The sequence below is a fragment of the Mercenaria mercenaria genome, chromosome 15, assembly GCF_021730395.1.
Source record: "Mercenaria mercenaria strain notata chromosome 15, MADL_Memer_1, whole genome shotgun sequence".
Taxonomy (NCBI): Eukaryota; Metazoa; Mollusca; class Bivalvia; order Venerida; family Veneridae; genus Mercenaria; species Mercenaria mercenaria.
This window is the reverse complement of record NC_069375.1, coordinates 65,730,177-65,747,445: the sequence shown is the minus strand read 5'-3', so window position 1 is coordinate 65,747,445 and position 17,269 is coordinate 65,730,177. Positions and strand designations below refer to the sequence as shown.

Below are 17,269 nucleotides of genomic sequence, written 5' to 3'. Positions count from 1 at the left end.
TGATTTGGTGTTGTTTGATTTTTGTTTCTCAAGCCTACATCTAAAGATTGGACCAAAAAATGTGGCATCTTGAGTGTAAACAAGCATTTCTTTGATTTGAACTAGTGACCTAGTTTTTACCCCACATGACACAGATTCGAACTTGTCCAAGACTTCATGATAAACATTCTGATCAAAATTTATGAAGATTAAATCAACTAGAATGTGTCTGTAGGACACAGGGGGTGCCCCCCACTGGTACATTTGTCACAAATAAGGGGCAATAATTCAAATGTTTGTAGTCTCAGTTTGAGGGTATAGCCTCAACAAACATTTTATGAAAAGGATTCATTATTCTAGGCCATATACTTTTTGAGCTATGTGCATCACAAACAAAGAATCCACAATTTTGGCTATTTCAAGGGCCATAACTCTGTAATAAGAGCTAAGATTCTTAAGAAGAATGCCAAGTGTGCAAGGTCACATCACGATAAAGACTCCAGCAAGGTTTTCTGAATTTACATCAAATACATTTTGAGCTAGGCACTTAATTAGGTGAAAAAGTGCATTTTTTTTTGCTATTTTAGGGGCCATAAATTTTAAAAATAGGGGGTGGAGCCAGCCAAAAAATTAGAGGTGTGCAACTTTATATCATGATTAAGACTTATGCAAGTTTTCAACCATTTATATTAAATACTTTTTGAGCTATATGCGTCACAAAGTGAAAATGTACATTTTTGACTATTTCAGGGGCCATAACTCTAAAAATAGGGGGCTGACCCAAATGAAAAATAGGAGGTGCGCAAATTCATATCATGATTAAGACTTATGCAAGGTTTCATGAATTTACATCAAATACTTTTTGAGCTAGGCATGTCACAAGGTGAAAATGTGCATTTTTGACTATTTCAGAGGCCATAACTCTGAAAATAGGGGGCGGAGCCAGATGAAAAATAGGAGGTGCCCAAGTTCATATCATGATTAAGACTCATGTAAGATTTCATGAATCTATATCAAATACTTTTTGAGCTAGGCATGTCACAAGGTGAAAATGTGCATTTTTGACTATTTCAGGGGCCATAACCCTGAAAATAGGGGGCGGAGCCAAATGAAAAATAGGAGGTGCGCAAGTTCATATCATGATTAAGACTCATGCAAGGTTTCATGAATCTATATCAAATACTTTTTGAGCTAGGCGTGTCACAAGGTAAAAATGTGCATTTTTGACTATTTCAGGGGCCATAACTCTGAAAATAGGGGGCGGAGCCAAATGAAAAATAGGAGGTGCGCAAGTTCATATCATGATTAAGACTCATGCAAGGTTTCATGAATCTATATCAAATACTTTTTGAGCTAGGCGTGTCACAAGGTAAAAATGTGCATTTTTGACTATTTCAGGGGCCATAACTCTGAAAATAGGGGGCGGAGCCAGACGAAAAATAGGAGGTGCGCAAGTTCATATCATGATAAAGACTCATGCAAGGTTTCATCAATTTATATCAAATACTTTTCAAGCTAGGCGCGTCACGAACTTCAGACGGACGGACGGACGGACGCACAGACGGACGGACGCACGGACAAGACCAAATCTATATGCCCCCACCACTCATGGGGGGGCACAAAAATGCGCCAAGGTGTAAAGAAGTGTATTCTTTGATTTCACCTGGTGGCCTAGTATTTGACCACACATGACCCAGATTAAAATTCATGGTATTTCATGCAGACAAACATTCTGACAAAGTTTCATGCACATCAAATGAACAAGAGAGTTAGCACGCTTTTCCTTTGATTTGACTGGGTGACCTAGTTTCACACTTGGCCTAGGAACCATCAAGATAAACATTCTTAACTTGTTTCATGACGATATGGTCATAAATGTGGCCTGTAGAGTGTTAACAAGCTTTTCCTTTGATTTAACGTGACAACCTAGTTTCTGACCCCATATGACCCAGTTTCAAACCTGGCCTAGAAATCATCAAGAAAAACATCCTAACCAATTTTAATGAAGATAGGATCATGAACTGGGCCTCTAGGTTGTTAGCAGGCTTTTCCTTTGATTTGACCCAATACCTAGTTATTGACCAGACCCAGTTTTGATCCAGACCTAGAGATAATCAAAGATAATCATTCTGTGCAAGTTTGTTTCAAATCAAAGCATAGATGAAATAGAGAAAAGTAGAAACTTCACAGGTAGCTCAACACGACAAAAACGAAAATGTTGCAGGCTCGGTTTGATTGAGCCTGTTCATGGACGGTAGTGGAAATGCATGCTACCGTCCACGCCCTCTAGCCCCGGGTTGAGTAGAACTCAACATTTACACATGCTAAAAGTACAAAAAGCAATTTAGAGACATCCGCAGATGTATTCAAACGGCGGTGAACATGGAACCTTCAATGATACACGTGTTGAGGCGTGTAATCCCATGAAGAGCGCATTTGGTCCCCAGATAAAGGGTGTGCCCCAAACGAGAAAACAATGGGCAGAACTAAACAAACTGGAATTTAGGAAGGGGATCTGAGGTTATGGAACCTGCGTATCACAGGAACTGTCAAAAGACAAAATTAAAAAGCAGGCACCATATCCAAGGAGTGATTAAACAATACCCAAGGCTATGAAAGCGGGAGTATTGGAACCACCCAGGCCGAAATGGTCATGTTGAGAAACTAAACAGTACCAATAACACGACATAAAAGAAACCTCTATATGGCTGAAAATGCCAAAATAGAAAATTTTGCCCCTTTCAGGGCAGTAACACTAGAACCCGTGACGGAATCAAGCTGGATTTTGCAAGAAAATGAGATCTTATTGTGACTGAAGTTTTGTGTAACTGTTGTTAAAATCTAACATAAAATGTCACTTCTGTCGTGTTCACAAGGTAAAAGTTACCACATTTTGGCTCTTTCAGGGGCTATAACTCCAAAACCTATGACTGGATCTGACTGATTCATCATGGAACCCAAGATTTATTGTTGCTGAAGATATTTTGCAAGTCTGTATAAAATCAAACCATAAATGAAGTCTCTATTATGGCTGCAAATGCCAAAATAGCAAATTTTGGCCCTTAAAAGGACCATTTCTCTGGAACCTATGATGGGATCTGGTCAGTTTCCCAAAGGGACAGAGATATTATGCCAGTATAAGTTGTGTGCAAGTCCGATTAAAATTAATTGCAAAATGTGGTCTCTATCCTGTTCTCAGGCCAAAAACAACAATTATTACATACTCGTTTCTATTCCCCGTTAAGTTACACTGGTACCGGAAACGTCAATATTTTTCCATACACTGACGCCTGAATTTCATATCGGGTGCGTGACGTAATTCAGTGTGTGTTGTTGCACTATTTCTTTCCTATTTAGTTCAGTATTGTGACATATGTCAATCCTATTCAGGCTATTGAACATATATATGATATTTACATAATATTTATACGTGTAAGTGCGTATGTAATAAAAAGGTTATTATCTTTGCATCGGGAAATATGCACTCGTTCTTCAGCGGAAGAATATTGCGCTCCTAAAGTCGCGCAATATTTCCGCTGAAGAACTCGTGCATATTTCCCGATACAAAGCTAATAACCCATAAATATTGGCCCTTTAAGGGGCCATAACTCTAGAACCCATGATGGAATCTGGCCACTTTTACAAAGGAACAGAAATATGCCAATACAAGTTGTGTGCAAGTCTGATTAAAACTGATTGCAAAATGTGGTCTCTATCGTGTTCATAAGCCAAAAATAGCAAGTACTGGCTTTTTAAAGGGGCTATACTCTGGAACCCATGGTGGGATCAGGCCAGTTTTTGACAGGAACCAAGATATTACTAGTATGCCAATACAAGTTGTGTTGAAGTTTGATTAAAGTTGATTGCAAAATGTGGTCTCTATCGTGTTCACAAGCCAAAAATAGCAAATATTGTCACTTTAAGGGGCCATAACATGGGATCTGGGCAGTTTTCGAAGGAAGTGATATATTACTGCAATACAAAATGTGTGCAAGTTTAAATAAAGTTTATTGCAAAATGTGGTCTCTATCGTGTTCACAAGCCAAAAATGGCAAATTTTGGCCCTTTAAGGGGCCATAACTATGTGACAGGTGAGCTAAAAATGCAAAGGTGGGACCAACAGCTCCACTAATTGTTTGAAAATTTGTGTTAAAACACGTTTTGAAAGTTTCAATCCTTCCCCTTAAAGGTTTTAATGCAAAAACTTAAGCAAATCATGATGCTGATGCATGGGTGAGTGAGAGCTCTATTTATTCTTTGAAACGTTGAGCTTAAAATAGTGCACTGCTTTTCTGCTTTATTTACACTGTGTACTAAGTCTTTAATATACAGCACAAAGACATGTATTAACTCTGTTATGGCACACCTTAATGTTTCACTCATAGTAAAGAAAACAAGAGGGTCATGATATTGCTCACCTGACTTAAAGATCATCAAGATTACATTCTGACCAGATTTCATCAAGATATGGACATAAATGTAGTCTCTAGAATGTTAACTAGTTTTTCTGATTTTATATACTTATCCAGTTTTTGATCCCCACATGACCCAGATTCAAACTTGAACTAAAGACCTTCAAGATTAACATTCTGACCAAGTTTATAAATCTGACCTTTAGATTGTTTACAAGCTTTACCTTTGATCTGACCTGGTGACCTAGTTTTTTAACCCACATGACCCAGATTCGAACCTGACCTAGAGGTTATCAAGAAAAATATCCTGATCAATTCCCATGAGTTTGTTCGAACTTAAAATTAAGTCTCTGGACTGAACAAGCTTTACATTTGATTTGACCTGGTGACCTACTCTATGACCCCACCTGACCCAGATTAACACTTGACCTAAAAATCTTCAAAATTAATATTCTGACCAGGTTTCATTAAGATGTATTCCAAAATGTGGCCTCTAGTTCTTTTCCTTTGATTTGACCTGGTGACCTAGTTACTGACCCCATCTCATCAAAATTTGAACTTGACCTTAAGATCACCAAGGTTAATATTCTCACCAGGTTTCATACAGATAATGTCAAAAATGTGGCATCTAGAGTGTTAACAAGCTTTTGCTTTGAACTGATTTGACCTTGTGGCCTAGTTTTTGACCACATATGACCCAGTATCGATCTCTTCCAAGATTTTATTGAGATTTACATTCTGACCATGGCATGTTCATTAAGATTGGGCCAAAATTGTGATATCTAGAGTGTTAACAGTCAAATTGTTGATGACGATGGTTGATGCTGGACATGGGGTGATCACAAAAGTTCAACTTGAGCACTTTGTGCTCAGGTGAGCTAAAAACATGAAAATAACACGTTTTTTGTCAATTCAGGGGCAAGCTGACCTTCATCAGACTTAAAAACAAGAGGGCCATGATGGCCCTATATCGCTCACCTGTTATCATTGCACTTGAGGACAAGAAGGTCCTCAGAAAAGATATCTCAGTCCAAAGGACAGGAACAACAAAGGGAAGAAATTTAACCAAAAAGAAAAAAAAATTCTTACAAGGTAAAGATATGTCAAAATACACCTAAAAATTGGAGGTATCATCCATGTTGTACCACAGAAAAGTGGTCTCGGTTTTTTCCTACGGCCAATAATAAAAAAGTTACTAAAAATAAGCTATTTATAGTAACGTAAAAGGGAAGAAATAAAAAAACAAGAGCTGTCCGTAAGACAGCCAAGCTCGACTATTCGAAATATTGTCACAGAAGCAGGAAATTATTACCCAAAATGTTAAATATCAAAAGAGTTTTAAGTTCCGAAACGGAAACATAATTTGACCAAAATGCATATTAGAGTTATGGGACTTGATGCTATCAACTAGTTTTATAACCCCGAAGAAACATGTTAAGTTTCAATTCCATATCTGCATTAGTTTTGGAGATAGTAACTTGCATGTAAAACTTTAACCAGAATTTTCTAAGTCCAAAAGGGGGCATAATTTGCTCAAAATACATGTTAAGAGTTATGGAACTTGACCCAGTGAGGTTGGTAACTGACCTAGAAAAAGAATAAATAAGTTTCAAATCTATATGCCTTTTAGTAATAGCTGTTTGTACTTTCACGCAAAACTTTAACCAGAATTTTCTAAGTCCAAAAGGGGCATAATTTGGCTAAAATACATGTCAGAGTTATGGGACTTGATTCTATCAACTAGTTTTATAACCCCGAAGACACATGTGAAGTTTCAATTTAATATCTGCATTAGTTTTGGAGATAGTAACTTGCATGTAAAACTTTAACCAGGATTTTCTAAGTCCAAAAGGGGGCATAATTTGCCCAAAATACATGTCAGAGCTACAGGACTTGACCCAGTGAGGTAGGTAATTGATCTAGAAAAAGAAAAAATAAGTTTCAAATCTATATGCCTTTTAGTAATAGCTGTATGTACTTGCACGCAAAACTTTAACCAAAATTTTCTAAGTCCAAAAGGGGGCATAATTTGGCTAAAATGAAGGTCAGAGTTATGGGACTTGATTCTATCAACTAGTTTTATAACCCCGAAGACACATGTGAAGTTTCAATTTAATATCTGCATTAGTTTTGGAGATAGTAACTTGCATGTAAAACTTTAACCAGGATTTTCTAAGTCCAAAAGGGGGCATAATTTGGCTAAAATACATGTCAGAGTTATAGGACTTGACCAGTGAGGTAGGTAATTGATCTAGAAAAAGAAAAAATAAGTTTCAAATCTATATGCCTTTTAGTAATAGCTGTATGTACTTGCACGCAAACTTTAACCAAAATTTTCTAAGTCCAAAAGGGGGCATAATTTGGCTAAAATGAAGGTCAGAGTTATGGGACTTGGTGCTATCAACTAGTTTTATAATCCCGAAGACACATGTGAAGTTTCAATTCAATATCTGCATTAGTTTTGGAGATAGTAACTTGCATGTAAAACTTTAACCAGAATTTTCTAAGTCCAAAAGGGGGCATAATTTGCTCAAAATACATGTTAGAGTTATGGAACTTGACCCAGTGAGGTTGGTAATTGACCTAGAAAAAGAATAAATAAGTTTCAAAGCTATATGCCTTTAAATGATAGCTGTATGTACTTGCATGCAAAAACTTAACCAAGGTGTGACGCCGACGCCGACGCCAGGGTGAGTAGAATAGCTAGACTATTCTTCGAATAGTCGAGCTAAAAATATATTGTAAGTAAACAAAAGAAGGATCTGACAAATAAATCTGCTGACATAAATGAAATTTCAGATCAGTATCTTCATTAGTTACGGAAATATACCCATTTTAATTTGAAATAAAGGGAGGTAATTTGACATAAAATCAGTCCATAGTTATCTACCCTGATTGGCTCAGTCCAACTCATAACAATAATGAAATTTCAAATAAGTCCTATAAGTACTTACTGATATAAATCCATTTTGATTACAATCAGGGGAGGTAATCAGATATAAAATAACTCTGGAACCTACGATTGGATCTGATTTGTCATGGAATCCAAGATTTATTGTTGTTGAAGATACTTTGAAAGTTTGTATCAAATAAAACCATAAATGAAGTCTCTATATGGCTGCAAAAGCCAAAACAGCCAATTTTGGACCTTTAAGGGGCCATAACTCTGGAATCCATGATGGAATCTGGCCGGTTTAAGAAAGGAAGCAAGATCTTATGGTGATACAAGTTGTGTGCAAGTTTGGTTAAAATAAAATCATAAATGAAGCTGCTATTGTGCAGACAAGGTCAAAATAGCCGATTCTGGCCCTTTCAGGGGCCATAACTCTAGAACCCATTATGGGATCTGGCCGGTTCAAGAAAGGAACCGAGATCTTATGGTGACACAAGTTTTGTGCAAGTTTGATTAAATTCAAATCATAAATGAAGCTGCTATTGTGCAGACAATGTCAAAATAGCTAATTCTGGCCCTTTCAGGGGTCATAACTCTGGAACCCATAATGGAATCTGGCCAGTTCAAGAAAGGAACCAAGATCTTATGGTGATACAAGTTGTGTGCAAGTTTGGTTAAAATAAAATCATAAATGAAGCTGCTATTGTGCAGACAAGTTCAAAATAGCTAATTTTGGCCCTTTCAGGGGCCATAACTCTGGAACCCATTATGGGATCTGGCCGGTTCAAGAAAGGAACCGAGATCTTATGGTGACACAAGTTTTGTGCAAGTTTGATTAAATTCAAATCATAAATGAAGCTGCTATTGTGCAGACAATGTCAAAATAGCTAATTCTGGCCCTTTCAGGGGCCATAACTCTGGAACCCATAATGGAATCTGGCCAGTTCAAGAAAGGAACCAAGATCATATGGTGATACAAGTTGTGTGCCAGTTTGGTAAAAATCAAATCATAAATAAAGCTGCTATTGTGCAGACAAGGTCAAAATAGCTAATTTTGGCCCTTTCAGGGGCCATAACTCTAGAACCCATAATGGGATCTGGCCAGTTCAAGAAAGGTACCATGATCTTATGGTGATACAAGTTGTGTGCAAGTTTGGTTAAAACAAGAGCTCGTCGAACACGAAATGCCCCCCTTGATGCATTTAGTAATTGCACAAGGAACAGAAATTATATGCACACTGTAAATAAGTATATGTAAACCATGTGACCCACAGGGTGGAGCCATATTTGACCCTTGGGGAATAATTTGAATAATCTTAGTAGAGGATCACTAGATGATGTCATATACAAAATATCAAAGCCCTAGGCCCTGTGGTTTTGGACAAGAGGTTTTTCAAAGTTTTTTCCTATATAAGGCTATATAAACCATGTGACCCTAGGGGTGGGGCCATATTTGACCCCAGGGAAATAATCTGTATAATCTTGGTAGAGGACCACTAGATTTTGCTACATACCAAATATCAAAGCCCTAGGCCCTATGGTTTTGGACAAGAAGATCAGAAACCATTTAACTGTTCCTGGCCAATGTGACCTTGACCTTTGACCTAATGACCTCAAAATCAATAGGGGTCACCAGCTGGTCATGACCAACCTCCCTATCAACTTTCGTGATCCTAGGCCTAAGCGTTCTTGAGTTATCATCCGGAAACTGTTTTACTGTTCAGGGTCACTGTGACCTTGACCTTTAACATACTGACCTCAAAATCAATAGGGGTCATCTGCTGGTCATGGCCAACCTAACTATCAATTTTCCTGACACTAGGCCCAAGCGTTCTTGAGTTATTGCCTGGAAACCATTTTACTGTTCCTGGTCACTGTGACCTTGACCTTCGACATAATGACCTCAAAATCAATAGGGGTCACCTGCTGGTCATGACCAACCTCCCTATCAATTTTCGTGACCCTAGGCCTAAGCGTTCTTGAGTGATTATCCGGAAACTGTTTCACTGTTCAGGGTCACTGTGACCTTGACCTTTAACATACTGACCTCAAAATCAATAGGGGTCATCTGCTGGTCATGACCAACCTCTCTATCAACTTTCATGATCCTAGGCCCAAGCGTTCTTGAGTTATCATCCGGAAACCGTTTTACTATTCAGGGTCACTGTGACCTTGACCTTTGACATACAGACCTCAAAATCAATAGGGGTCATCTACTGGTGATGACCAACCTCCCTATCAACTTTCATGATCCTAGGCCCAAGCGTTCTTGAGTTATCATCCGGAAACGGATAGGTCTACATTACGACCGACCGACCGACCGACCGACCGACCGACAGACCGACCGACATCTGCAAAACAATATACCCCTCCTTTTTCAAAGGGGGGCATAATAAAATCATAAATGAAACCACTATCGTGCAGACAAGAAATTGTTGACGCACGGACTGACGACGGACGAAGGGTGATCACAAAAGCTCACCTTGTCACTATGTGACAGGTGAGCTAAAAAAAAATCAGAATTCAGAGTTACAAAACAAATTAGTAAAGATTTAAACATAAAGTAACATGATACATCATGCCACATAAAACATTATGTACAATGAAGCATCATGTCATATGAAGCAGTATTTAACATGACACATTATATAACATGATGTATCATGTAAAATGAAGTATCATGTAACACAAAAATTTACATGAGATGATGCATCATATAACTTGAAGAATTCAAAAAACAACACATGTAACATTAATAATTATATATTATGAAGCATCATTTAAAAAGAAGCCTCAAGTAATATGAAACATTATCTAACATGATGCATATTGTGATAGGAATGAGATAGTGGTCAAATATGGTAATACCTTTAATTTTTTATAATCTTCTGGTGTGAAATCACCTGTCCCTACAGGAGCTACTGGTACAAATCCTCTAACACTGCCAGGATCTGAAAATAGACACACTAGCAGGTTCTAAAATATATATATATATGTTGGAGGTTCTTAAATTAGAACAAGAGGGCCATGAAGGCCCTGTATCGCTCATATGACCTATTGACCTAAAGATCATCAAGATTAACATTCTGACCAAGTTTCATTAAGATATGGTCATAAATGTGGCCTCTAAAGTGTTAACAAGCTTTTCCTTTGATTTTACCTTGTGACCTAGTTTTTGATCCTACATGACCCAGATTCAAACCGGACCTTGAGATCATTACGATGAACATTCTGACCAAGTTCCATGAAGATATAGTCTTAAATGTGGCCTCTAGAGTGTTAACAAGCTTTTCCTTTGATTTGACCTAGTGACCTAGTTTTTGATCCCATCTGACCCAGATTTGAACTTGACCTATAGATCATCAAGATTAAAATTCTGACCAAGTTTCATGAAGATACGGTCATAAATCTGGCCTCTAAAGTGTTAACAAGCTTTTCCTTTGATTTGACCTGGTGACCTAGTTTTTGACCCCGATTGACCCAATATCAAACTCGTCCAAGATTTTATTGAGGGTAACATTCTGACCAAGTTTCATTAAAATTGGACCCAAATTGTGACCTCTAGAGTGTTAACAAGCTTTTTCCTTTTATTTGACCTGGTGACCTAGTTTCTAATCCCAGATGACCCTATATCAAACTTGTCCAAGATTTTATTGAGGGTAACATTCTGACAAAGTTTCATTAAGATTGGGCCAAAATTGTGACCTCTAGAGTGTTAACAAGCTTTTCCTTTGATTTGACCTGGTGACCTAGTTTTTGATCCCAGATGACCCAATATCGAAATTGTCCAAGATTTTACTGAGGGTAACATTCTGACCAAGTTTCATTAAGATTGGGCCAAAATTGTGACCTCTAGAGTGTTAACAAGCTTTTCCTTTGATTTGACCTGGTGACCTAGTTTTTGACCCCAGATGACCCAATATCAAACTTGTCCAAGATTTTATTGAGGGTAACATTTTGACCAAGTTTCATCAAGATTGGGCCAGAAAATTGTGACCTCTAGAGTGTTAACAAGCTTTTCCTTTGATCTGACCTAGTGCCCTAGTTTTTGACCTCAGATGACCCAATATCGAACTCGTCCAAGATTTTATTGAGGGTAACATTCTGACCAAGTTTCATTAAGTCTGGGCCAAAATTGTGACCTCTAGAGTGATAACAGTCAAACTGTTGACGACAGATGACGGACACAGGGCGATTACAAAAGCTCACCTTTGAGCACTTTGTGCTCAGATGAGCTAAAAATTGACAGGTTCTAAAAACATATACATTGGCAGGATTTTAAAATTATAGAAAAACTGTCACTTTCTCAAACATATACACTGGAAGGTTCTTAAAATAGAACAAGAGGGCCCTGAAGTCCCTGTACCGCTCATCTGATCTATGGACCTAAAATCATCAAGATTAACATTCTGACCAAGTTTCAGTAAGATATGGTCATCTAAAATGTAAACAAATCCGAACGGACGCACACACGCATGCACGCAAGCACATACACCAAACAGCCATTTGGAAAACTATGTCTTCGCTTCAGCAAGCCGGCTCGACAAATATCCCCTGATGAATGATAAGAGTTATAGACTAAACATGAAATTGAATGAAGGACAGAAGGAAGGATGGTTGGAATAACAGAAGGATGGACAAACAGAAAAGTGCAATCCTACAGTCCACAAAACTGCTTTTCAACAAGTACGGGACTGGACATGAAAATCAAGATAATATGCCCATGTTTCACTTCATATTTAAGATGAAATACCAAGTTCCACTGAACAGGAAGGAAACTGTAGAAGAAATTCAGTACAAAAGATAGCATTATGGAAGCATAGCCAGTTCACAGATGTGCAGGCTGATCTTAGTCTGCACTTGTCCCAAGGGCTCAACCAGTTGCAGCCGTCAGGTTACAGGTTAAAATTAAAAAAAGGTATCCATGACGTTTTGGCAAAAATGCATGGAAAATATACAATTACATAATATATAGACTGCATTCGTTTGTTTTAGTGTAAGACTGAAATATTTTTCAAGAGTGAACATCAGATGTAATATTTTCACTAGTTTCATAGCAACAAGTAAAAACGTAAAATATGGTGCTCATGAGTGAATACCTTAAAATCCTGAAAATAAGCTGCAGCTTATTTAAAATTTTCATCATGCTCAATGGTAGCTTATTAACGAGACTGGTTTATTTTTGAGTCTGGCTAACTTTTGGGTACATATATCAGGAAACGATTAAACAAGAGGGCCACGAAGGCCCTGTATAGCTCACCTGACCTACTGACCTAAAGATCATCAAGATTAACATTCTGACCAAGTTTCATTAAGATATGGTATGGATGTGGCCTTTAAAGTATAAACTAGCTTTTCTTTTAATTTGATCTAGTGACCTATTTTTTGACCCGACATGACCCAGATTCAAGCTGGACCTTGAAATCACAAAGATTACCATTCTGACCAAGTTTCATGAAGATACAGTCATAAATGTGGCCTCAACAGTGTTAACAAGCTTTTCCTTCAATTTGCCCTAGTGACCTAGTTTCTGACCCCATCTGACCCAGATTTGAGTCTGACCTATAGATCATCAAGATTAACATTCTGACCTAGTTTCATTAAGATATTGTCATAAATGTGGTCTCTACAGTGTAAACTAGCTTTTCCTTTGATTATACTGGTGAGCTAGTTTTTGACCCTACATGACCCATATTCAAATTGGAAATTGAGTTCATCAAGATTAAGATTCTGACCAAGAAGATACAGTCATAAACGTGGCCTCTACAGTGTTAACAACCTTTTCCTTTGATTTGGCCAAAATTGTGACCTCTAGAGTGTTAACAAGTTTTTCCTTTGATTTGACCTGGTGACCTACTTTTTGACCCCAGATGACCCAATATCGAACTCGTCCAAGATTTATTAAGGGTAACATTCTGACCAAGTTTCATTAAGACTGGGCCAAAATTGTGACCTCTAGTGTTAAAAGTCAAATTGTTGACAATGACGGACTGATGGACGACGACGGACAAAGGGCGATCACAATTTATTTATTTATTTATCTGGGTTTTACGGCGCACCAACACAGTATAGGTTATATGGCGCCAAACAGGACTACAAAATTTGGTTTCATATCTCATTTACATTGAAATAAAAACATGAGGTATGGAAAAGGGCGATCACAAAAGCCAAAAGCTCACCTTTGAGCATTTCATGCTTTGGTGAGCTAAAAAAATAAAAAGGAATGTTTTTTGGGAGGGGTGTGGGTGTGACCAAGGCAAGGTGGTGACCAGGTGTGGGTACACAACTTCAGATGTTTATAATAAATGTTCATGGAAAAAAATGAAAAAAGTTTAATGAAATTCTACCAACTGCTTGGTTTGTTATGTACAAATCTGTGGATTTTTAAACAATGAAAGGGAATAACTCCAATAACTCTAAGGGAAATTGAATCCCCCAAAAAAACTTGAAGGGCACCATTGCAGTATGTTAGTTCATGTTCATTTCCAGTTTTATGAAAATCTACCTGCTAGTTACTGAGAAATGGCTGTGGACGGACATTTTTGGGCATTTTTCATTCAATCAAGGGCAATAACTCTAAGGGAAATTGACCAATCCAAAAAAAACAAACTTGAAGGGCATCATTGCAGTATGTTGGTTCATGTTAATTTCAAGTTTCATGAAATTCTACCTGCTAGTTATTGAGAAATTGCTGCGGACGGACGCATGGATGGACGGACAATGCCATTTCAATACCCCCCTCCCGATTTCATCGTCGGGGATAATTAATATGTCCTAATAGGATCATTGATACTATTTCTGATACAAGAAAGTGAACGGCTTATTTTTGAGTGGGCCTAATTAATGGGCCCTTTCTGCCTTTAGTGAAATACTGGCTTACTTTTGAGACTGGCTTATTTTCAAAACCGGCTTATTTTTGGGATTTCATGGCATCTTTCATTTTTCACGTAAAACAAGCATAATATTTTTTTTCATGGTTTGACTAAATTTGCTCATTTTATTCTTTGACAAGTGAGAATATATTTGATATTTCTCTCTGTAAAAATAGAACATAATATTTTGCTATAATATTTCAATAATTCATTGAAAAAACGTATAATAAATACATTTAAAAAGGTACGGTAGGGAGAAGCCTCCACTCATTGACGGACTCACAATCACCGGCTTATTCAGCTTCAGAGTATCAATCACTGCTTGAATAAATAATGCTTTGTCCACATCAGCCTGGGGGCTGTCACCATACCCTGTAAAACATAAGAAATCCATTAAATCAGAAAATACATGTCAGAGTTTATATAATGAACTAGATTACTGACCTAGAAAAAGAAAAAAAAGTAAGATTCAAAATTATATGTATTAAATGACAGCAATATGTACTGGTATGCAAATCTTTAACAAAGATTTTTTCTAAACTATCTCTAAAAACGTAGTACGGAAACAACACCTAAAAACCTGGGTAAAGTTAAATTGCTTTTATTAATCAACCAGTTTCTGTCAATCAGACCTTCATCAGGATACATGTGATATAAAATCAACATTCTAAAGTACTACAAAAGTGGATATTAAAAGTCATGTGAGTTACTATATTTAGTAAGAAGGATTTTCTAAGTCCAAAATGGAGCATAATTTGCCAAAAATACAATTCAGAGTTATAGAACTTGATTCTGTAAGGTATATGTTATTTACCCCACAAAAAAGAAACAATTAAGAGCTGTCCGTAAGACAGCCAATGCTGGACTATTCAAATCATTATCCCAGAGGAAGGAATATTACCTTAAATTAAGTACCTACATTAGGTTTAAAGATTGTAACTTTCATGCAAGAATTTGACCAGAAATTTTCAAGTCCAAAAGAGGACATACTTTTGCAGAATACATGTCAGTGTTATAGGATGCTATCGTCTAATTTTATAAGCCCGAGGAAATGTGTGAAGTTTCAAGTTAATATTTGCATTCATCATTTTCTAAATCCCAAAGGAGGCGTTATTTGCCAAAACTCCTGTGAAAATATTTATTCCTTTATAACTCATATAACAAGTGACCCCAAGAGCAGGGCCTCTTTTCACCCCAGGGGCATAATTTGAACAATATTGTTAGAGATCCACTAGGCAATGCCACATACCAAATATCAAAGGCCTAGGCCTTGAACTTTCAGAAAAGAAGATTTTTATTTTTTTCCCTAATAGTATATAAGTCTATGTTAAATTTGGGACCTCCAGGGCAGGGCATTCTTTCACCCAAGAGGCATAATTTGAATAATTTTGGTAGAGGACCACAAGGCAATGTTACATACCAAATATCAAAAGCCTATGCCTTGCAGTTTCAGGCAAGAAGATTTTTAAAGTATTTTCCTATATAAGTCTATGTAAAACTAAAGACCCCTCAGGGCAGGGCCTCTTTTCACCTAAGGGGCATAATTTGAACAATATTTTTAGAGAACTACAAAGCAATGCTTCATACCAAATATCAAAGGCAGTTTCAGACAAGAGGATTTTCAAAGTTTTTTCCTATACAAGTCTACATGTATGTAAAACTTGGGACCCCCGGAACGGGGCCTCTTTTCACCCCAGGAAAAAATTTGAACAATCTTCATACCATTAGATAATGTCACATGCCAAATATCAAGGCCTTAAGGTTTTGGACAAGAAGATTTTTAAAGGTTTTCCTTTTGGTTGCCAGAGTTCTGCATGCAATTCAATTCTTTGAACGATTTTGAAAGGGGGCCACCAAGTGATAATTCCTATGAAGTTTGGTGTAATTCTGCCCAGTGGTTTTCAAGAGGACAATTTCTTTAGAAAATGTTTACGGACACAACGACGGATGACTAACAATACAGGACGGATATTGAGCAGTCACAAAAGCTCACCTAAGCCAATGAAAAAACTCAAAGCTATATGACTTTAAATGATAATTATAAGTACTTGCATGCAGAACTATGACCAAGGTATGATGCCAACACTTATACTGAAGCCACCTGGTAAGTACAATAGCTCCGACACTTCTTCGAAATGTCGAGCTGAAAATATTTAGTTTCAACCGAAAGCTATATGCCTTTAAATGATAGAGTATACATACTTGAATGCAAAATTTTAACCAAGGTGTGGCACCAACGCCAAATACTTCAAGCTAAAAGGGACTATAAATTATGACAACAAAATTATGACCTGGACTCAATCAAGGTACTGCCACCATAAAATGTTAAGCATAAATAAAACATAATGAAAGATTCAAAAGCTTTGATCTGTAACAGATGGAATACAAATGTTGCCAATCAACTCCAGATGTGTACATGTATCCATTTATTAATCTGGTTTGTCAGATCAATACAAACTTCAAATAGAATTTTAATGATATTTTCTAGAAATGAATTGTTCTCTAATAGAATACAGTCAACATTCGGCAAATAAAAATATAGGGCCATGTGCTCAAATCTTTGATAGACTGGTTTGAAAAATCTGGAACTCATACAATTTTGTAATGGTAGTCTATAGGAATATTACACTTTAGATAAGAAATTTTTCTGCAATGCAGATGTTAATGAAACTTCTCACAGTTGTTAATAATGTTATGTATTTTAGAAACATTATTTTTATCTCATCAATCAAAAACATCAGTGTCGTTGCGGTGCTTTTTAATCATAAGCCTACAATTTGAGCATCTGTGCTCTCTAAAAGCAGGGATTTTTCCCTTCTATAATAGGGACCATTAATGGGGGCCCTCAGAAAATTTCTTTTAAATTATACTTTACAACAGGTTTTTATTCCCCTACGCCAAAATACCGTGCTATTTTTTCCAAAATCACAGGCCTAGGCCACTTCCCATCCTGATGAAAGAAAAGCAGTTGGTTAACAGCGTGCCCGATGCGTGCATGATATTCAAAGAATTAATGAAATTATGGGGTCAAAATACTACCACAGATTTTTAGACAAAAGAAAACAAGAGGGCCATAATGGCCCTATATCGCTCACCAGAGTTGATTTGGCCTA

The 17,269-nt window shown here is 37.1% G+C and overlaps 1 protein-coding gene across 2 annotated transcripts in view; it reads right to left on the bottom strand.

The window, feature by feature from the left end:
- LOC123556977 (putative protein-lysine deacylase ABHD14B) overlaps nucleotides 1–17,269 on the bottom strand; it is a 39,234-nt gene that overhangs the window by 5,739 nt on the left and 16,226 nt on the right. For both annotated transcript variants that reach the window (XM_053525499.1, XM_053525500.1), the window contains 2 exons: nucleotides 14,391–14,528; nucleotides 10,153–10,235 (listed from right to left, as the gene is read on the bottom strand). In XM_053525499.1, the coding sequence (XP_053381474.1) occupies nucleotides 10,153–10,235; nucleotides 14,391–14,528 (221 nt within the window). The remainder of the gene's footprint in view (nucleotides 1–10,152; nucleotides 10,236–14,390; nucleotides 14,529–17,269) is intronic.